This window comes from Tauraco erythrolophus, chromosome 6 (genome assembly GCF_009769465.1).
Source record: "Tauraco erythrolophus isolate bTauEry1 chromosome 6, bTauEry1.pri, whole genome shotgun sequence".
Taxonomy (NCBI): Eukaryota; Metazoa; Chordata; class Aves; order Musophagiformes; family Musophagidae; genus Tauraco; species Tauraco erythrolophus.
In genome coordinates this window covers 31,058,331-31,081,133 of record NC_141470.1, presented here as the reverse complement: position 1 = coordinate 31,081,133, position 22,803 = coordinate 31,058,331, and the positions used below count along the sequence as shown (strand labels likewise).

Genomic DNA, 22,803 nt, shown 5'->3' with positions numbered 1-22,803 from the left:
AGCTCCTTCTGGAGGGAGCCTCTGCACTCTCCTACAACAAGAGTAGTTCTGCAGCTACTTCAGAAACCCTCACCAAGACAACCACTGAAGGCAAGGCAGAGATGGACACATTTTGCAGTTGTTCTCAAAAGGTGGAGGAGGCTCCCAGGCCCCTCTGATCAGAAAGCAGCTGAAGGTTAGTATGTGTGTGCATGCACGCATGAGCACAGAAAAACTTGTCGGTCGAGAAACTGAAGAAAGTGGCTGACTAGAAGAGGAAATCCTCACCCTCTTGCTTTACACACAACATCACTGTTGGCTGTAGCTCATGCAAGGAAGAACAGAAACCACCTCCTGTTCTTGGCCGTCTTATGGTCTGTGCTTTCTCCTTCTCAGAAGGATATCTTGAAAAGAGTCACATTACATCAGGCATTTCTGCCTTTAAATAACTCACACTTGCTGTTGGTACCACGCAGTAACCTCTCTGGTGTCATACAGCACCACTGACTTTGCCACATAAACAATTGGTTTGTCTCTTTCCTAACCCAGTAACCCAGGCTGATTGCTACGTGTCATTGTGGCTGCCGACGGCGACATGTGAAAAGTCCCGCACTAAAACTGTGAGAAACTCCAACAATCCGGTGTGGAACGAAACCTTCTACTTCAGGATCCAGAGTCAGGTCAAGGTAGGGAGCCAAAGTTGTCTGCTTGAAACAGCATGAAGATTTTGTGTACAATGGGTCCTATCTGTCTCCTGAACTGTGCCGAGGAATTGTTTAAGAGATAGCTTGTAATAAGGGACTTCTCAAATGGTTTAACAGCAGAGATGACTGAGTTCCAGTGCCTGTTGCATGGTGCTGTTTAGGAGGGTCAGAAACTGAGCTCGACATTGAAGTTTTATAGAAAGTAAAGACTTTTATCAATCAGTACAAGACGATAGAAGATACAGAATTTGGGAGTCAACAAAGCTGTTGTGTAGGTATAGCCAATGTATTACTTGTGTTACATCAGTTAAACTGAACTAGGGAAGAATCAATATTCGATTTAGAGTATGTTTTTCCAAAGAGTGATGATACTTAATTTCTCTGCTTTTCTTCTCAAGCACATCCCCAACACTCTTTCTTCTCTAGAACTAGTGATATCCAGACTGCAGAAACAATAAAAAACTCTTCTCCTTCTTTTTCCAGAACGTGCTGGAGCTGACAGTGTATGATGAGGATTTTGCTACTCCAGATGACCATCTCCTGTGTGCGCTCTTCGATACTGCTAAACTTCCAATTGAAAGAACAGTGGTCCTGTATTTTAAGCCCAGCCCACAGGTGAGACCATGAGATCAGTGCCTGCAAGATCTGGCAAGAGAGGGTGTAGAGGACACACTTACCTGAGTTTTCAAGCCAGAACTATACATTTTAATGTACTTCTGTTTCATGGCCTATATATTGCATTGCTTTACCCTGCTCCCATGTCTCTGGCAATGCATATTGCAGCTTGTCTCTGTGGTATCTTCCATGGAGCAGTCCCTTTCAGCTACAGCTGCCTGAGCACTGGAAGTCAGTATTAGTTGACAGTCTTGGCAAAGTATCTTTGGTTTATTTTGTGGGGCTGAACTTAGGCATTGTTGTTCCAGTTTGTCACTGGTCCAGCAGCCATGTGACTCCATCATGTAGATCAGGTAGGGGCTTAAAATGAAGCAACTAACAAACCAGTGGAGAGTTATACAACACGTTCAAAATCTTGGAGTGAGCCTTCTGAATCCACCATGGATGACCTATCCCAATAATGAGTACATGAATTGCCATTTGAAATATAAATACAAAAAATGTAGTAAAAAAATTTGGATTTGAGCGCCTGAACCTCTCCTCTGAGTATTCTTGTAAATTATTAAAGAGCATAGGGCTGAAAGAGTGCGGTAGGTAGGAGAGAGATCTGATGTTGAGCTACCCCTGAGTGACACCAAGGCTGCACAGATGCTGCAGGGTGAACAATCTGTAAATTTTTTTACCTGTGTTATTCATAATCACTACCCTCTGCCCCTTTCATTGTATCTACTTTCACCTCAAAGGCAAAGCTGAAGTTACCCCTGTGTGTGTGTCACAGCACCATTCCCTGCAGCGCACTGCAGTGATACCTCTAGGGCTGAGCCTGTTGACTTACCTATTGGAATTAGTGCGGTTTTGGAGCTCTGAATGACTGACTCACTCTGTTTCTCTATTTCCCATCCGCAAAATAGGAAAAAAGAGTCTTGATTCCCTTTGAGATCTACGGATGAGATCAGTGAAATATCTCGTATACAACTTCTTGCTACCATGGGCAGATTGCTTCCCGTACCCAAACTAGGTCACTCACAACTGGCTCATACATATCTATGCTGCCTTACAGGGGGATTGCAGAACTGTAGCTCTGAATCACTCAATAATACCGATCTCTGTTTATTATATTTATTATGTTAAAGCAATGGGTGGAAAGTGTCTTTAACTTCCAAGTTAATAGCAAGGACAGTGCCAGGAATAAATAGGAGAAAACAGTAGAATTCAGAAGACAAAACAGGTTGCAAATTGTCTTCCTAGAGCACCTTCATACTAAAAGTGCAGGTTGTTTTGGTGATACCTTGTAGAAGGAAGGAGATGAGGAAGGAATCATTAAACTGTTTTGGAATGTTTTTTCAGATCTTCCAGGTTGAAATATTTATCACAGGCTGTGCATTGCAACCAATTACTTCAATATTGCATACCAGGGCCTTGGGTTTAGACAAGGGAGAAAGCGTTGCATAGCTACTTCATTTAATCTCTTATTCTTGTTTTCAGGCCAAGGAGGAGCTAGAAGTTGAGTTCAAATTGGAGGCCGCGTAAGTGATATACAGATTCTTTTAAAAATGCAAAAATCATTAAATGCTAAAACACAAAACCAGCATTAGAAGTCACATTGCGTGGGATATCTGCACAAAAGTGGCAGACTTCTCCTACATCTTTACTGCAGTCTCTGCTGGAATGAGACACCCATCTGATTCCCCAGTCAGTTTGTTCTGTAGTTTGGTCTCTTTCAAAGACACACCTCCCAGCATTGTGTCTCCTATACACAATGTCGGCTGGGCACTTTTCAGAAGACTTTCTGATAGTGTGTGCATGAGCTTGTATGCGTGTGCATGTCTATCAATTTTCCCACACCTATTTCAGCTTATACACTGTACAGACTCCTGATGCTGAACCACTTGGGTAAGGTTCCCAGTGTATCTCTGACTCCTTTGATTTTCCCTTGCAGTGCTGTTTTTGTCCTAGTAATTCTGTTGTCTTTCTGTCCAACACAATGATGATGTGTTGGAAGTTCTAGTGCCAGGCTTTTCCTCCAGCATGGTCAGCCTGCAGTCCATATGAGTCAGTATTTTTGTCTCGATGTTGCTACGAGGTAACTGAAGCACAGCAGAAAAAAGTGACAAGCCTGAGATCAGCCCTCAAACTAGTGGGGAGCCAGGATCAGAATTCAAATCACTCCACATCATCTCCTGACTTCACTTGAACAATCTGGAAAGCTTTTTTTTTCTACCATGTAATTTGTACCCACTGCCCTCTGCCCCTTTGATTGTTTCATACCAGCGAATACATAGAACTGGGCTTTCCAACAGGGATGTGCTGGTACAATAGCATGTTACTGCTGAAATACACATACTTTACATGTTATAGTGAAGAGAAGAATTTACCTAACTGCAGATTCCATTTTAGATGATCGTGACATTGCACTGTGAAAAAGTAACCATCATACACATCGCTCAGCTTTGGTACAGAGGCAAGTCCCCTTGTACTGCTGCTGAGGTCCCTCTGACCATCATTCTTCCAAAGCAGGGAGAAAGAGCAACATCCTGGGCAAGGATGAGTGATCATTTGTTTGATCTAAAAAATCCATGTTTTCCATTTTGTTTCCCAGTTCTGGTCCTCATGAAGCCATTGCTACCAATGGAGTCCTAGTGGTATGTGTCTTTTTCCCCAAGAAATTTTCTACAAGTATTTCCTTAATACAAAGGGGAAGGGAGGGTGGGTGTTAGAGAAGCTGTGAGCTATAAGATAGCCAGTAGGCCAGTTCTTTCTATTTCTTCACCCTTTCCTGATTAAGATACTTTAAGAATGGGATAATTTATTGTCTTTTTCATTGGTGATATCCCACTATTTCCCGTTTGACCTATATTTTGAACACACTGCACATGTGTGTGCACATACACGCACACACAGAGGTTTCCTCTGGTACCAGTACTCCTTCAAAAATGTACTGCTGTCTATCAAACCACAGTGGTAAAAATACTGTGAAGCCATTTGCTGATAACCTACCAGCCCTTTCCTCCCCTGGGAGATGAGCCACGCCTGGTGGGTAAGCTCAGCACTAAGTATTGACCGATTACATTGTGTGAAAGAAGAATGCCATAAAACCCTCCCCAAAACACTAATAGTAATGCTTCTTTGAAAACCCTTTCTACTGCTGACTCTTGATCGCTCAGCAGAGCGTCTTTCATTTACAGTTTTTCCAGTTTAACCCTTTGTATCTATGTGAGTATCCTGAAAAATGCTCCTGATTTTCTTCCTTTGTATCTTCCTCTTACTGTGCCTGGCCATATGTCATTTTCACTGGAGGATGCTCTATGACTCCCTCCAAAGCTTTTCCTTTTTCTTAGTCAGCGGCTACTAGGCAAAAGCCCAGAAACACCAGGGAACAGGACACTTCAGGGAACTAGATATGTCCAAAGCTGAGTGATTCACAGCTCCCCGTAACAAGGCTGGGATGTGATCATCTTTCTCACAGCTTCTTGTTCTTTGTCTTTTACAGTGTCGTGAACTTTGCTGCTTGGAAGTTGAAGTGGCAGAGAAGAAGCAGCAAAAATCAAGTAAGGTTATTGCTCTGTTATCTCTTTACCAGTAACTGTATGCTTATTGTTGAGAGGATGCCCCTTTCATATGACATATTAAAGGAATAAATAGTATTTACAGTATTCATTGCAGTTGACACCGGATAAACACATATTAGGTTATTATAAACTTCAATGATGGCATATTATTAGGTGTACATCAATAAGGTCTATCAGACCTACATTAAAGTTAAAATCCCAGTTGCATATAATAGTGAGAGCTTTCAGAGTTCAGCCTTTACTTTGCTTCTTTCCCTTTGCTACCAACACTCCCTTCAGAGTGCTTTCCACTAGACAAAGCTATGGTCCAAACTCTTCAGCTCTGCTGCTACCTGTACCTCACTTTTAATCAAGCCAGCACAATTTTCCTGTTAAATTAGAGCGACATTTCTCACAACCTTTATTTTGCTCTTTTAGAGAAAGAGCTTTCCCTCACTGTGAAGGGCTCCTTTGAGAGGACACAGGATATCACGCTGGGCCCCGACGGAGTGGTCAGCCCATCAGGTTCCACTAAGTTCCACTATATCAAGTACACGAATCCAACACTGGACGTCATGTTGCCAAAGAAGAAGCGCTACCACCCTGTATGTTGGAAGTGGCCTTGATGACGAACTGACTATGAGTGCCTCACTAGAAAGTGGGAGGAGGGGGAGAGGGTAAACCTATTACTGTTTTTGTCCTAAAGCATGTTGTTTTCCCAGTGGAACTGTAAGTACAGTACAGAGACGGGCTCCCCAGTGGTGATGCTGAATTCGCTGACCATGGGAAGGAAAACGACCATTGCAGAGGTGAGCATCACTTCCAGACTTCAGGAGTAAAAGGTCACTTGAGTTGAAATAATTTCTTCAGTTAGCCCCCATAATGTTGTCCTAGATGGCTGCTAAGAGGGTCAGAAATGTTCTGATTTTTTCTTAGACCTTGAACAAACAGGAGTTTTGTTTCTCTAACTGTTTTCTCCACAGAAGAAGGTTGTCCTTCCATTAGTCTCCATTGTGTGCCAATAGGGTGTACACAGATCAACAAAGATAGCAGAAAATACGATTCCTTCAGTACACCTCTCTCTGTTTATCCAAAGATTCACTGACTCCTTCTTTGATTAGGGTCCAAACGGAAAGTTGCTCCTTGGACATTAGCTAGGAAAAGGTCAATAAACCCATCTGTAGCAAACTGTGTGCTTCAAAGGACAGTATATTAAAATATATTGAAAATATTAGACAGAATGTATTTATTTTATAGAATATAATGAGAATGTTGCTTAAAATAGATGTATGTGCTGTATAATTTTGAATTAAATCAATAGAAGAAAGGGATCCTTACTAGGATAATATGTGTTTCTGCTACGAAACATTTACAGATGTCCAGATTATTGGGGACAATCTTGTCCAAATATTAATAGTTATGTTGTGAAGAAGTAGGACAATATCAGATTTCAGGGCCATTAAAACACCCTCTCAGAACAGAGCACTTTTTTTTTCGGTTACTATGAAGATTGCAATAACAATTTTTAAGACAGGATGAAGTCTTGGAAGCAGCAAACACAGACTTGCAGTCTCTTCACTGTGAGACTGTGGCCAGGATGTTAAAGATCTGCTGTGTACTAGAGCATAAAGAACGGGAAACGTACAAAACATGGTATTTCAGGGTGCTGCAGAAAGCTTGTGAATAACACAGGAAATAAAACCTACTGCATGAGTCTCAGGAACCTCCCATACCAAGATAACTAATGATTTCTGCAGTCTGGAAGCATTTGGGATCTGTGGGTAGAGATGTTCCACCAAGGTTAAGTGAACGCTTTTAGAAATATATGCCGATATCTCAGACATTTAACGTTGTGATTGCCAGACCTTGCTGGGGTCTAAATCAAGCTCTGACCCCAAGACAGAAAGGGAAAAATGAAATTTTAAAATGAAAATAAAAAAATTACAGTTCACATTCTTATTTTCTAGGAGAAAAGATTTGACTTGAATGTGAGAGCACAAACCTGGTAAGAGATCTTCTTCTATTCCTGAAGACTTAGGTTACTGATTTTGATATTTTTTTAGCCACATGAATGTGATACAAGCATTCGCAGTCTGAAAACTAGAACATGCTTTTAATAAAACATAAAATATATGCGCAGTATATAATACATAATTAGCCTTAGGAATATTTGGCTTTAATCAATAAATGTTGATAAACATGTATTTATTTTAGTTTTATCCCTTCCCTTCTGACTGCAGAATATTATTTTTGATCAATGTCAGTCTCTGAAATTCACAAAAAGGACAAAGCTGAATAAAAAACCAGAATGGACGAGAGTAAATGCTAAACTTGATCAGAAATTATGAACGCTTTTTTTCTTAACTGTCAATATTCAGTAGCGATAAATCTTGTTAAGTCCCATTATACTGTATATTGAGTAGAAACTCAGGCAGACAATGAGGCTAGTGATTCGACATCTATAGACATGCTCATTAATACACATGAGTAAACATGAAGATGTTTTCTGTTATCTATAAACATACGTAACACAAAACTGGGCAAACTGATCTTGTGTGTGTGTGTGTGTGTATGCTTGACCAGGAAATAAAAGGGAAAAATAATTTTGAATTCAAACAGAATTTTCTGTTATTCATTTCAGAAAGGCAAGTGATCAATGACAGTAGGAATAACAGTGTTATTCCAAAACAAGAAAGAGGCTTCCCGTTTATTTAATTTACGTTCAGAGAACTTTAAAAGCAGTTGTTTTTTTGTATCTTGATTTACAATGGAAACTGGCTTTTGCAGCTCCACCCAACTCAGTTCCCCTTGCATGTCTTCATTTACAAATACAGTTGTAATCATTTGACTGATTTTATCCAAATCTGATGATGGAGAAATCTCATAAATAAGTGTAATTACTTGTTTCATTGAAATCATGCATTCAGTAGAAGAGAGAAGCTCTGTCACTGCAAGAAAAAGCAAAGCCCTGTCATTTTACAGTGCCTGGCTAGTGCTTGCTGGCCAGCCAGGGAGCCCATGGGTAGCTCTGGTCTGAAGACACCATGCCAAATCTCTTGCCCATTGCTGTCTTTTAGGCGTGGTGAGAAGAGAGAGGAGGGAGGTGAGCAAAAGGAAGAGCACAAATGCTCAGGGAAATAAGCTTACTCAGTTTCAAAACTGATGTAAATAAAATCTTCCTCTGAGGAATACTAAACTTTACAATTTCTTAATCAAGGTTGACGTGAAATACAACTGCCAGCGTTGACCCATGAGACAGCTTGTGCAAGTGCAGTCACATTAGAGCAGCAGGGGTGAAATCCTGCCCCACTAAACTCAGTGACCCGTCTCCATCCATCCAGGGGCTTCATGTCACCGAGGCCATCCCTCCAGCGAGCAGGGTTACACGGCCACCCGTGCCTGGCGGGTGGGTGGATGGGTTTTCGCCTCAGGGACGCTCACCACTAGAGGGGGATGCGTTCCCATGTGAGTTGCTCAAAACGATGTTTTTCCTTCACGTGGGAAATGCCAACATTGAAAATTGGGTTTTATTTTAGATTTAGAATGAGAAAATATCTCGTGAAATGAGAATCAATACGCTCACTTTTGACCATTTGCACAGATTTTTGAAACTTGTAATTTTTTTTTGGTTTAGAATATTCATTTAAATATTTCCTTTCATTTGTAAATACAGTGTTTCTTCATCTAATAGTAATAACAGAGTATTTGTGTTATTTAATGCCACTGGTTAAGCTCACTTACTGAAATAAATTTTCTTTTAAAAATAGTCAGAATATTCTCTCTTGCTCCTGTCACATTACATCACCCTGTTTGAAGGGAAGGGTGCTGTAGATTATCTTTGTTCAAAGTCTTAAGATTGATACGGGTGTGTTAATATGTAAGATATGTGCCTGTTTTTATCTTAGTAATTGTTCGTGCCACCAAGATCTGGACATGCGCTTTGGATTCAGCTTATGTTCAGAGGAGATGGCTTTCCTGGGGAAAAGAAAGAGATATGTAGCAAGTGCCCTGAAAAATGTTTTTCACCTGCAACAGGATCTGCAGGATCATGAAGTACGTGTGTGTTGTGGGAGGTAGATCTTGAATTTCTAGTGCCTTCATGTACTCTTCTGGATGAGTGGTCAGCAAAATGGGCGGGTACCAGCTTGTCTTTGTGTCTTAAGTGCATTTGTTTCTGCTGCCAAGGTTTGCCATTGCAAGAAGAACTAGTTGCAGTAGTTGCATCCCTCATGAGTGTCAATTTGGAATTTGTCAGATTTGAGGTGTGTTCATCCCTACCACCCTATGCGAACCACCACTGGCTTGGTTCAGAAATGCTTTGTACGTATTAAATATATTACATAGCAAAGTTTTCTTCCCTTGTTCAAATTTCATCATTTTGTGAGAGTTTAGGATAAACGTTTCTGAATGTTTCTTATAATATCTTCCCTTCCTTGCAGTTTTGAAATCCCTTAAAATAAAAATACTTTATTATAAAGTAACTTCATGATACTGAAGAATAAGCATCGATGAGGGTAGCCTAACAACACTGGCTGTGAACTGACTGTATTTCTTCACGGATTTGGGATTTTCATACAGTAGTAGCAGATGTATGAAATAAGAAAAAAGTGGGAAATACATTGTTGTCTCCACAGGAGGGTTTCTTCTTGTTCATCTTTGCCGCTATTTTATCGTAGAGATGAATGAGAACCCAGGTTTGGATTAATCTCTGAATCCATGTTCCTCCAAAGGAAAGCAGCAGCAGCAGCAGCCATTGCTTGGTTTTGGATCCTTTCCTTCCAAAAAGGGACCTGGGCTCTGAGATCAGGATCTGGACTGGGTGTGGTGGCCAGATCTCATTGCAGTCCGGGATGCCATGTTGAGCGCTGTTGGTGTGAATGTTCCATCCTCCTCTGCCCAACAGGTCCCCGTTGTGGCTATCATCACAACAGGTGGAGGACTGAAGTCAATGACAGGACTATACGGCAGCCTCATGGGACTCAAGAAATTAAATCTCCTGGACTGCGTAACATACATCAGCGGGTTGTCCGGCACCACGTGGTAAGCCAGCTCGTGCGGGAGGCTTGACCAGGCGTTTTGAGGGTGACACTGCTGCAGAGAGGAGCTTCTGAAAGCAGATAAGATCAGGAGATTTTCCTCAAACATCACAGAAATGAGCTGCTTCTCAGTAAGAGGCAATTAAGTATTAGCTTGATCCGATGCACCGATTCTTTATTAGCAATTCTTTACTGTGATTTTCAACTCCACGTTTGCAGCAGTTAAATATGTATATGATAATTACACTTGTCAAAATGGTTTCTAAGCAAGTAGTTACTGTGGATGTAAGACTGCCCACAACATCATGTCACTTCCTCTCTCCAGTGATGTCCCAGTTGTTGCTGTTCCCAGTGACTTCTGAGGCTGGCTCTGCTTTCTAACTGGTCACGCAGAGAAAACTGCAGGACAGTGCACACTTAGTCCTGCAACTGTCAGTCTGGGAAAGGACTGAGTTCCCATGGGCAGTGTTGTTCCCTGCTCACAGGACCTACAACTGCACAACATCTGATGGTCCCACTTAGGGAAGGTTGGTAAAACAGAGGATAGTGTTGAAATAAAGCATAGTGATATCATAAGATTAGCACCAAGTGATAAAAAGCCAAGAGACAGCAGCTGGTGTGTACTGATTTATGGTTCTAGAAAAGAAGCAAAGAAAATTTATTATCATTTTCTACCTAATTTGTACTTCAGAAATGTACCTATGTTCACATTTGACAATTTTATCCCTTAAAAAGTCAAGAACATAAAAAAAAAAAACCCTTTATCCTTCAGGGCCATCTTTAAAACAGTCATAGAAATTCTGGAGTGTTTGTTCTGCTGAATGGAGCAGGAAAACCAGAGTATGTATGAGCAGAAGCGAATCCATAAATGTATACCTCTTGTCCTCAAAGGCACAAAATTTCAAGTCTTTTTTTGCTCCTTTTGACTTTTGCTGTCTGTATTGTCTTTCTCCAGGACCATGGCCAACTTATACAGAGATGCCTACTGGTCACAGAAGGACCTAGACTGGCATATTGGTGAAGCCCAGAAACAAGCAACCAAATGCAAGATGGGCTGTTTCTCTATGGATCGCATGAAGTACTACAACAAGCAGCTTTGTCAGCGGAGAGAAGAGGGATACAGGACATCATTTATAGATCTTTGGGGGCTCATGATTGAGTACTTACTAAATGATGGGGTATGATGTATATTCCATTAACCACGAATTTTTCCCTTGGTGAATGGAGAGGAAACTAGCTCACCCTTTCAGAGACCGTACCTCAAAACAGAATGGAGTTCTCCATGTCAACAAACTCTAACCAGAACTAGCTGCTCTTAAATTTGTCAGTAGTTAATGAGATGTTATAATTTTTACAAACCTCTTCGATGAGAATATACTTTTCCAGAAAAGAAACTGGGTAGGATGCAAATAATTTACTGCCAAATTCCAGACCCCTTGCAAGGCTGGATTGTGATAGCTGTTGTGTACTAAGAAAGGAAACTCAATGCCTACATGCTCAAAGCCTTCTTTCAGCCCCAGGAGAGCAAGGACTGCACACTACCCTCCTCACCCTAAGGGACAGCTTCTCCCTTCTTCTACTTGCCAGGGCAGTACTTTCTAGTATGTACAGCCATCTATGCAGAAGTAGTTTTCCCTCTCCTTGTCTCTTTGTGAATGTGTGCACAAAGTCAGGCTGGACCCTGGGAAACTGGTCTGTCACCAGTGGGTGGGTGCCTGCAGTGCTCTGTGCCATAGAGTTGCCATGGCACATCCTGCATGCTGGGGGCAGGGTCGCCCGGCTCCTCCAGCACTGATGCCATCGAATTCACCATGCGTCATTTTCATCTCTTCTCATGTAACTGTTTTTCTTCAAAACCAGAAAGACCCCCACAAACTTTCAGACCAGCAAGAAGCACTGTGTGATGGCCAGAACCCGCTACCCATCTATGTGTCAGTCAGCGTCCGGGATAGCTACAGCACCAATGATTTCAAAGGTAAGGATGAGGTTTCAGATCCGACGGGGCTAAAACTGGCAACTGAAGTCCTGTAATTTGCTCTTCTTTGCTTGGTAGCACTTGAAGAAAGCAGTCCTGGCGTGTTAGTAGCTTTTTGGAGAAATAACCATCACCTTCATGCCTTACAATTTTAATACAAGAGCTTTTTGAGATCAGCATTTCACTGTCTAGACATATATAGTCAAAATGCTGCCAGAAAGGCCATTTTTGAAATATTATCTGATCCACCTAGAATGAGAAGTAGTCCGAGAATTAAATACTGCTTTTTGTCCATGCCCAGTTATGGTTTCATTATGAAAAAAGACCACGTAGTTGTAAAGTTTGGGAAAACATCCAACCTACTCCAAATCTTCTGCTTTGCTCATTGTTTTGGTTATTTTTTTCCATGAGGAGAAGCAGCTGGAGGAGGAGAACAGGCAGTGAAGAAATTCAGATCAAACTTTATGACTGCAGTGAAAGAATGAACCACTTCTGAACAAAAAAGACATTACGGTCCGTGGCCTTTCTGTCCCAGTCTTTGCTCACATTGCAGTTACATCAGACGACTGCACTTCACTTGGAGAGGGTATTCGAGAAAGTCAAGGACTAGTTCTGTCTTCCTTAGTACTGCACATAAAGAGTATAATTGGCCTCTCAGAAAAAAAAAAAAAGTTTCTGAAGAGTTGAGTACCTGTCTTTGTAGATAAAATTATTCAAGGGAAGTTAAATTAACTGCATGGATAACAGTGAAAGTATTTTCACCTAGATGTGACGTATGCTAGGGCAGAGCAAAACCTTGTACATGCTGGAGAACCCTGGACTGGTGCGTGCACATGGGGTGTGTAAGAGCTGGAGCCTTGTTGTGTTTCCAGCGTGCACCTGGTGCCACCGGCAGCACCGTGGTGAGCCCCGTTCCTGCCCCTGCTTCCCCATTGCCGGTGTCTGAGCTCAGCTGCCTGGTCCTGCAGGCGGTCATCCATGAGCAAAGCTTTGCAAAGGCAGTGTAGCAAACAGGTCAGGCCGGTTTGTGCCCTTGCCGCCCCTCTCCACACCCGGCTGAGAACCTGGCAACCCTCTAAGTGTCTGTCTCATTGTGCCTGTATTGCAGAGTGGGTGGAGTTCACCCCCTATGAGGTGGGACTGCCGAAGTATGGTGCCTTCATTCGCACAGAGCATTTTGGAAGTGAGTTCTTCATGGGACGTTTGTTAAAAAAGCTCCCCGAATCCCGGATCTGCTACCTTCAAGGTGACGTATTGCATTGCCCTTGCACAGAGGGGCTTTGGAGCAGTGCAACGCCGTTAACCAGAGGGGGATTATTTCTGGGCTAATGTACTGAACACTGCTATGATAACACCTGCCATGAAACGGGGGGTGTGGTAGTTTGTAGTCATAGTAAAAAAATCCCACATCTTTTTTCAATTTCTTGTCGCTGTCTTGGTATGCACAATTTTTTTAGCATTATGTCTTATAGATGGAATAGATGAAGCTCCTTAATTCTTTCATTGTAAGGAACGTTTCCCACTTCTTTGATTATTCTTCCAATTCCTCTCTGAGGATGCTCCAATTTATGAGAATTTTGACACTGCAGGAGACCTGCAGCTGTACTTCCACTGCAAGGTTTAACTTCAACCCTGTGTAGAGAATCCCATCTTCTAAAGATTCAGGCTGCCCAGGATGAAAAATGAGACTAGAAGCAAAGGGTCTCTGAACCTCTCTGGTCAGTCTCTGACTTATACTGGTGGGTTGAGTGTAAAAGTAATAATATCGCTTTACTGAGGAGTCAGAATCACTGGCAGGTGAACGAACGAGTTCAGTTTCAGTTCATGTCTTCTTACACTTGTGCTGCTTAGAAGCTCCTCGGTTTTAGTAAAAACGTGTTGTGATATTAAATAGTCTGTAATTCCAAGGGATATATTTAAAATACTACCTCTTGGGCTGGTCCCTTTTACCTGGTCCACCACTGGGAAATTAATTTTCTACATACTGTATATGCTATATTGGTTTCTGTGTCTGACTGAAAATTAGGAAGTCCGTTTGTGCTAGACTGATGAGAATACATATTTAAATTTACAATAGCAGATGAAATGGCAGCATTGTGTTTTTTCAACAAAGCCACCAGTGGGGAGGCAGAGAAGGGTGATCCTGGATGGAGAAAAGAGTGCACAGTGGAGCAGGAGCCCATTCTGTCTGTGAGCGTTAACGTGCTGTGTAAAGTGTGAGACCTTCTCTTACAAACGGAATGGCTGAAAAACCAGTTCACCCCTCTGCATTACCTGAGCTCTTATTTTGCTTCTCTCCCTTTTTTCTCCCTCTTTATCATGCGGCAGAGCCATGCAGTAGGGCAGATGCAGAACTGACAGCAGTGTGACCTGAGCCAATGCCATAGAAAGTTAAAAGAAATTCAACAGCCCAGAAGTGTAGAAATATTTTAATTAAGCCTGTTCAAAAATTAATCCAACAGATTGAAAGAGAAGAAAAATGGCAGTTTCTTATTAAAATGTGTCCTTGTATTCACTCATTCCCTTTACAGGTATGTGGAGCAGTATATTTTCGGTGAACCTGTTACAAATATGGGGACTGTCCCACAGTTCAGAGGACTTCTGGAAGAGATGGACACAGGACAGAATAGAAGAAGTTGGTGAGAAACTATTAAGCCTTTCATTTATGGTCACTTAGTTTTCTGGACGTCTTTTGGCATCATCCTGTCAACTACATTGAAGCCCGCATCTCCTACGAGATAACAACTTCCTCTCCCACCGTAAAGACTAAGAGGGGGAGGGTAATCAGGGAATCACTGCTGTAATTACTAGACTTACTAAAACCTTACTGATTAAAAGGCTCTGTCCTTAAAAGGAATCTTTAGAGTGGTCACACATTTCTCAGGAGGTGTTTTGGCATTGCCCGTTCTCACTCAGCCATACAGAACCAAGAACCAGTGGCAGAGAATAAAGGTATTTTTACTGCCTGTGCAGAGAATAAATCTGAATTATCAATTGACTAATCAATATTTCCTGGGGTTTTATTTTATTACTCAGTACTGTAATTACTGCATTGGATTCATCCTGGCACAAAGATAAATGAAGCCCAGAGGCTATTTTCTGAAGCAATACGGAAATCACGGTTTTATTGCTAAATCATTTAATATGATAGTAACTGTAATTACAGACATCCCAGAAATAAAGAATCACATCTGTGCAATCACGGAAGCCACCAAGTCTCTTCTGCTGCACCATCAGCCACTCAGTCCAGCAAAGCAGGTTGTGATTTCAAGAAACCACACCTTGTGCCATTTCTACTTTGCACCCACATATGCTGCCATGCAGTCACCCTGAAAACTACCTGTAGTTTCTAAATATGAATGTATGTCCTAGGTTTTCCTAGGACACTCTCGTTCTACTGGTTAAGCATATGCTTATGTAGCCATGGAGGATTATCAGGTAGATGCTGTCACTGTTGCAATGGACCCTGTGGTGCCCTGTGGTTGCCCATCTGACTGAGTGGGAGCATATACTTCAGCCCCATTTTTTCCATGCTTGCCTCTGTTTCATATCTTCTTGTGAGGATACGTAGTTTTCTTCCTGACAGGACGTTCTCTGAATTGCTTAGTTCCCTTGAGGTGTCCCTTTTCTATTGCTAAACACTGCTTCTGATGAACTTCAGGCCAAAGCTTTGTCCAGCAGCCCCTCCACTCCTTCAGAATAGTTTTTGTGTGTTTAGTGGATTGTCCCAGAACAACCCCTGAGATTTCCTACACACGAGGACAACCAGAAAGGATCATCAATAACAAACAGTTCACTGATTTTTCTGCCCTCCTCTAGATGAAGATCCGGTGTTGCCTACAAGACCTCATGAGCTGAGGACTCGCATGTACACTCCTCCCGGTCCCCTGTCCAGCGCCCTTCGGGGAGCATTGACTGACCGCTTCTCCGTTGCCCAGCACCACAATTTCCTGAAGGGCTACCAGCTGCATAGCAACTACCTGGAGAATGCACACTTCTGTAAATGGAAAGGTAATGGCGGCTAATATTTAACAGGCATCATTTTCAGGTGGTTTTGGGGTGGGGAATTTAGGAAGGAATCCTGTCATGCTCGGCAAAGGAAAAAAAAATCTTCTGAAAGAACATTTTGTTTCTGAATGGAGTGAAGAGACTAAGACTTCAGTGTTGCCAGGTATTTAAGACTTTTTAAATATAAGCATGTGTTTATGTGCTTTAGCTGAGATCTCTGTGGTCCAGACTGGAAGGGCAGGCTTACAGCTGACAGAACCGAATTTAAAGCAGCAAAAGCAGAGTGAACGTGGGAGAGCACTGAATTTGGCAGAACTGTGCCTCTAACTTCAGATTTAACTAGAATATCCCCAAAAATACGACCTACAAGAGAAAGCTGGAAAGGAATGGGACTTTGTAGCCCAAAGAAGACTAGACGGAGAGGAGACATAAATTCAGATGTAAAAAGAAATGGGAATATTTCATACTCTGAATCAGTGACGGATAAAAGATGAAACAATGATTGAAATGAAGCAAGGGAGATTTAGGTTAAGTATTCAGGTTAAGTTGCCTGTGCGAAACTCATCAAGTTCAACAAGGCCAAGTACAAGGTCCTGCACACGGGCTGGGGAAATCGCAAGCACAAGTACAGCCTGGCAGAGAATGGATTGAACCTTGGGAGTGCTGGTTGAGGAGAAGCTCAGCATGAGCCAGAAATGTGTACTTGCAGCCTAGAAAGCCAACTGTATCCTCAGCTGCATCCAAAGAAGTGTGGCCAGCAGGTTGAGGGAGGTGATTCTGCCCTTCTACTCTGCTCTTGTGAGACCCCACCTGGAATACTGCATTCAGCTCTGGAGTCCCCAACACAAGAAGGACATGGAGCTGTTGGAGTGGGTCCAGAGGAGGGTCACAAAGATGATCTCAGGGTTGGAGCACCTCTCCTATGAAGACAGGCAGAGAGAGTTGGGCTTGTTCAGCCTGGGGAAGAGAAGACTCCGGGGAGACCTTCTAGCAGCCTTCCAGTACCTAAAAGGGACCTACAAGAAAGCTGTAGAGGGACTTCTTACAAGGGCGTGTAGTGATAGTACAAGAGGTAATGGCTTTAAACTGAAAGAAGGTAGATTTAGATTAGAGATAAGGAAGAACTTCTTCACTCTGAGGGTTTTGAGGCACTGGCACAGGTTGCCCAGAGAAGTTGAGGATGCCCACTCCCTGGAAATATTCAAGGCCAGGTTGGATGAGGCTTTGGGCAACCTGGTCTAGTGGAAGGTGTCCCTTCCCATGGCAGGGGGGTTGGAACTAGTTGATCTTTAAGGTCCCTTCCAATCCAAACCATTCTATGATTCCATGATAAGAAATAGCTTACTGACATACTAATAACAAATTGCTGTAATAGGTTGCTTGAAATTTCAACATAGAAGATTTTTCATAACAGGAACTTAGGTAGCATTTTGCAGTCTCTTCCACGCCTATTTGACAATCCAGTAGCGTGGCAACTAAATGAAACCAGGCCTCTGGGATGGTCAGTTTCACCTTGCATTGCTTTTTCCAGTCAAAATATCTCCAGATCATTTCTTAATTCCAATAAATATTTTCACTTTAGACACTGTGTTAGACTCACGTCCCAACCAGCTGATGCAAAATTCCGATCACCTGGGCATGATAGATGCTGGATTTTTCATCAATACCAGCAGTCCACCACTTTTAAGGCCACAGAGGAAAGTGGATGTCATCATATATTTAAGTTATACTACTGGATCTCATACATCGGTGAGGAGGATCTTGTTACCATGTGTTGTCTCTGTTTTTGCTTGTAAATGTCTAGTCTGTAGTGCCCAGATCTGCTAGTTATTTCAGCTCTTCAGTCTTTAACTACTGCATTCCCCTACGTTTTTCACAGTAATAATTAATATTGTTCCTTTTTCTTCCTGCCACTGCTGGAATCTCTCTTACTGGTTTATGAACATGTTGAGTTATTCAAGGAGACATCAGCACGGTGTCTTGCAGAATGATGGGAGAAGCCTCTTCTGCTTTATACTGATTCAAGCAGGTTTCCAGACCCTGTTCAGGAATATGCATAAAGATGAGGAAGCAATTTCTCCTGACTTAAGTCAGAGTATAAGTTACATGGATAGTCAGAGACAGATCATTTCTGAGCTGACAAATAAGATGCTACTAGGAAAATTCAATTACAAGCATCTTCCTGCAGAAAATCCAGTGTCATGGAGATAAAGTTAATAAGCTGTCTACAAGGCCTTGCAGAAAAGAAGTTTGGGTCTTTACATATCAGAGACTGAAGTTAGTTAGAAACTCATTGTTAAATATTTGGGCCCACTTAAGTGGAATTATTTTTTTGTGAATGACAACAGCTGTGCTACTATTAATAGTAGCATGAGACATACAAGTAATAAAGTTTCATTTCAGCCTCATACATTGTCAAAATTAATTTTATGAAGGAAGGCTGCTGCAGTTTTAAGCACTTTAGTAGAATCTGTTTCCTATTTGGTAGTGTCCACAGTTAGATGGTGCAGAGTAAATAACACAGTACATAGTAAGACATGATATTGTATTAAACATATTGAGGAAAAGGTAAAGTATAGCCGAGTACTTCAAACTTTCTCAGTAAAATACAAATTTCAATTAACACTGCCATAATGTCTGCACAGGCAGAGACATAATTGCCCATTCAAACTTAACTTATTTATCTCCTGGCTTCCAAGCATGTAATGAGATACCTTAAGTATTTCCTTGCTGTGGTTTTCTTTTCTAGTTAATTCTATACAAGATATTAAACACAGGCTCTTTCATTTACTAAAACTACATACTTCACCCTAAACTTCTGCAAATTGCTACCATTTTTTAAAAAGCATTGTCCTGAATGAGTTCTCTAACTCTGAAATTGTATTTACAGTTTGTGATTAGTGTTCTGCTTACTGTATGTGGTAATTATGTGTAGAGTAACCCTTGATAAGAAGGAATCCACCCTATGCATCTGAGTCACTAAACCTTAATACTAGATAACAATTTGGAGGCTTAAAGACAACCGAGTTTAATTGCAATGCTGACCATTTATGTGATACTCCAGGCTTTAGATAAGACGTGCAAATACTACTCACAGCAGAAAATCCCATTCCCCAAAATTTCTTTGACTGATGAAGATAAGAAGAATCTGAAGGAGTGCTACATCTTCCAAGACTCAGATTTGCCAGGATGTCCGATCGTGATTTTTCTTCCCCTTGTGAATGATACCTTCCGAGAGTACAAAGCACCCGGTAAGTTACAAGTAGTGCCAAAGCATTAATCAAAAGTCACCACTACCCACATCCCTGACTCAGACGGAGACTTTTTCTCTGCTGGTGGCTATCTTTGCTGGCTGGGTTCAGGGAGGAGCACTTTAGCTAATTAAACCTGTTTTCCCCATTCCTGCCAAAGCTAGTGTGTTCATTCATGTCATCTTTGTGTTCCTAAGAGGACAGACACAGCCTTTGTCTTCATCTCTCCTTCATCTCCCATTTGTATCATAAAGTCTAGCTAGCTAATTGCAAAAGTTTTTTCCTGGGAAAAATACAGCGCTCACAGATTATTTTTCCCTACATATGTTGTCTGTTGTCCAGGAATCTCATTCCACACTTGAGGAGGTAGAGTGTCATGTTTGAATGGTGGGGGAGCAAGAACCTGGCTTCACGGCTGAACTCCTGCAATGTTAAGATCAATGCGTCTCCTTTGGGTACAGCATCAGCCCAGGGGTCATTTTGCTCACTGTGCTGTGCTCAGGGCCTGTCATTTTTTTTTCTACCAGGCCACCTGCTTTGTATTTCTCTCATTTGCTGCCAGTTACTAGGATGCATTTGCTTTGCTCCTTGGTAGCAAGAAGGTAAAGTCTAAAATTCCGCTTCTGTGGAATTTGGGAAACCCAAGAAACAGAAAGGCGAAAACGGATCCTGGTGGCAGGCCCCCTGAGGCTGCATTTGGGTGCAGGAACTTTAAGTTTCCATATGTTTCTATTACTCCTTTCTCACTTAAATTCTATTCTATCACTAGCAACTCCCCTCCCTCAGCCAAGGTTCATAGAGGTCCCAGTTGCTCATGATAAGGCCTGCAGTGCACCAGCAGTGGCTATTGGAGTGGCCTTTCAGGCTGTTATGCTTGCTTGTTCTATGGCTTTAATGACACAGATGTTTATGATAAGCTGTAGATGACCATTACAATGCTGTCTCTCCATTCTCCTTTCTGCCCTCATCACTTCAGCACACACGTTCTCTTGACTAGGAGTGGGAATGCATGACCTGCATTGCTCATGCAGTTAAACCCTATGAATTTTCTTGCGGAGAAAAGTCCCCCTCTTTGGGCTGCAGTGGACACCTTGTCGCTGACTGAAATAAACACCATGTCACAGCAGAAACTTCTCTTTCTCTCCAGGTGTCAAGCGCTGTTGCTCAGAGATGGAGGGAGGACAACTTGATTTGACCAGTCGCTTTTCCCCGTACTGCATGTTCTCAGTCAGGTATACAGATGAGAACTACCGTCGACTCCTGAACCTCAGTGAATACAACATCCTGAACAACTCACAGATGATTATGCAGGCCTTGCAGACAGCAATGCAAAGAAGGCAAAACATGTGCTAATCACCCGTTCAACTGCTGCCTATCTTCTCAGAAGAGTTTTTCATGCTCTAGGACACAGAAGAGACATAGCTTTTTGAACACTGGCCATTCTGCACTACAGAAAGAAACTACTTCAGGTGGCTCAGTGGTTTGTTGTTTTTTTTTTTTTCTGTTCCCAAGAAGTGGCCTCTGTAGGCAAAGACATTGCCTGGGAAATTTTTAATATACTTTGTTCTCTAAATTAAGGTTGTCTGTAGAACACTCTTTACCTAAACTCCTTGTTAGATTTTAAAAATAGTGTTATTTTAAGCCTAACTTACAATGTATGACATACAGGAAAATAATTTTTTACCACCACAGCGCTACAGTAATACAACCCAGCCAACACACCTACAGGCCGTCAGATGGGGTATAAACTTCTGCTCCCCACAGTTCTTCTTTGTGGAACACCAGTTGCATCCAACCCTGGAAGATAAAGAAAACCTGAGACACGACTGGAAACTGGCATTGGATCCCTGGGTCAACTCTGTTTTGCAAGTGTCCTGAAGAGCAGCTGAAGAGGTTGGAAATGTCATAGGGACAAGCATGTGCCCATGAATCATATCCACCTCCTGGGCTTTCTTGGGCTGTGAATTAGTTGTACATAGATGGGACAGAGCAATTTAGGAGGAAGTGGCGTCAGGTTTTTCATGTAAATTTTTTTTTCCAGTGAAAGGTGTAATTTGGGCACATCAAAATTTCCTGTGAATTTTTGTCACTCTGGATTATTTTGTGCTGAGACGGTATATAAAAAAAGTCAAAATTTTATTTTGAAGCTTTCAAAATAAAACACCCTGGGATTTTTTTCCCAGGTGAGTTACTTCTCATATTGATCTTCCTTTCTCAAATTAAAAAGAAAAAGTACTTGAAATGAAAATATTGTACTTCCACTAGGCAGTGAAAACTTTGTTGTTTTATTCAATGCCATTTACTTAAACAGTTTAGGACATATGCTCATCAACAAAAACGATTATTTGTTTAGTTCTACCTGCTCAAATTGTGCAGATAAGCAGGAGTGAGTTAGTAGCCTGCAACAACTTAAAACAATCCGAAGAGACTCTCTATGGGATCTAGCACAAAACCATCAATAACATTTGTTGTGGGTTTGCATTTTTTAACTTCCTCCATTTTCCCTTTTAGGGAAAGTGTCTTTTCTGAACTGATGAAAGTGTTGAGGATGAGCTGTAAAAATTATAAATCTATAACAATCTTTGCATTCCAGGAGCAAGTCAAATTTTTATTATTAAGTCTTGTATCCTAATGGCAACTGGGAAAATTTTGAACAAAGACGCTATTCAGTGAAAAATATCTATCAACTAGATGTCATAATCTGGAGCTAAAAAAAAAACAGGGAAAATGCTTGGGTAAGTTGAAACATTTCATGTTAATATTTTACAAAACATCTTTGTTTTGAAATACAGCTTCTTTTTAATAGAGCGCCTACCTCGTCGGCCCAGGGAACCTAACCTGAAAATAACAGGTTTCATTTACAGTCAAATAACATGTTTGGCTTGGTGCAAAATGATACTCTGAGGATTTTCATTTTAGCAAGAAACAATAACAAATTATTTTTACAAATTCGTTCACAATGACTTTTGCCAACACTTTTGTCATTTATGATGTCAAACCAAACCTTACTTTTTTGTGTAACTGTAGCCTAATGTTGTAGGTCTAAAGATCAGAACATAAATATTACCATTTAAAACTCTTTAGGTTTTGGAGGAATATGCACTTCTGTTGGGCTTTTTTTGTTCTATGATAGTTTCACTAGTCATAATCAGAAATATGGTGCTACATGCTCTGCATATAACCCTGGGAATTGCCTCCATTTGAACCTGAAATCCCTAGTGTGAAAAAATAAGGACAGTTTTTGGCCATAAATTCATGCCACCTCCAGCTCTGAAGAAATGTTATTTCCATGCAAATATTTCATGTATACAATACCAGACAATAAAGGCTTGTTTGCAAAACGAAAATTATCTGCCTCGCTCCACATATTCAGGCATTTCAGTAACACGCTGCAGTAACAAGCGTGTTCCTTGTTCCCGGAAAACAAAACTTTTGTTATCTCTACTAAGAGCATAAGAGCATATCAAATATTTGCTGCGAGCATCGTGGATAGAGGAATGTCAGAGACGGATTGCAGGGGCACAAAGTGAGTCACGGTCCCTTCTTCCTGCAAGGGCTCTCTGATGTGTATTGCAAATGTTATTCATGAAAACAAGAGCTTTTTGGCCACGGGCACTGTGGGAGTGATGGTCTCAGAGCCCCAGTCCTGGTGGACAGTCTGGTTTATAGCTTAGCACTCCAAGGAGA

The 22,803-nt window shown here is 41.6% G+C and overlaps 1 protein-coding gene across 1 annotated transcript in view; it reads left to right on the top strand.

The window, feature by feature from the left end:
* Positions 1-20,469, top strand: part of LOC104378486 (cytosolic phospholipase A2 epsilon-like) — a 37,159-nt gene extending 16,690 nt beyond the window's left edge. Inside the window, exons 4-21 of the mRNA XM_086613841.1 lie at positions 529-665; positions 1,167-1,298; positions 2,784-2,824; positions 3,898-3,940; positions 4,789-4,846; positions 5,285-5,451; positions 5,569-5,655; positions 6,814-6,851; positions 8,752-8,899; positions 9,750-9,886; positions 10,838-11,060; positions 11,743-11,857; positions 12,966-13,103; positions 14,389-14,496; positions 15,677-15,868; positions 17,448-17,614; positions 18,930-19,116; positions 20,264-20,469. Coding sequence (XP_086469967.1) covers positions 529-665; positions 1,167-1,298; positions 2,784-2,824; positions 3,898-3,940; positions 4,789-4,846; positions 5,285-5,451; positions 5,569-5,655; positions 6,814-6,851; positions 8,752-8,899; positions 9,750-9,886; positions 10,838-11,060; positions 11,743-11,857; positions 12,966-13,103; positions 14,389-14,496; positions 15,677-15,868; positions 17,448-17,614; positions 18,930-19,116; positions 20,264-20,469 — 2,324 coding nt within the window. The remainder of the gene's footprint in view (positions 1-528; positions 666-1,166; positions 1,299-2,783; positions 2,825-3,897; positions 3,941-4,788; positions 4,847-5,284; positions 5,452-5,568; positions 5,656-6,813; positions 6,852-8,751; positions 8,900-9,749; positions 9,887-10,837; positions 11,061-11,742; positions 11,858-12,965; positions 13,104-14,388; positions 14,497-15,676; positions 15,869-17,447; positions 17,615-18,929; positions 19,117-20,263) is intronic.
* Positions 20,470-22,803: the final 2,334 nt, after the last annotated feature.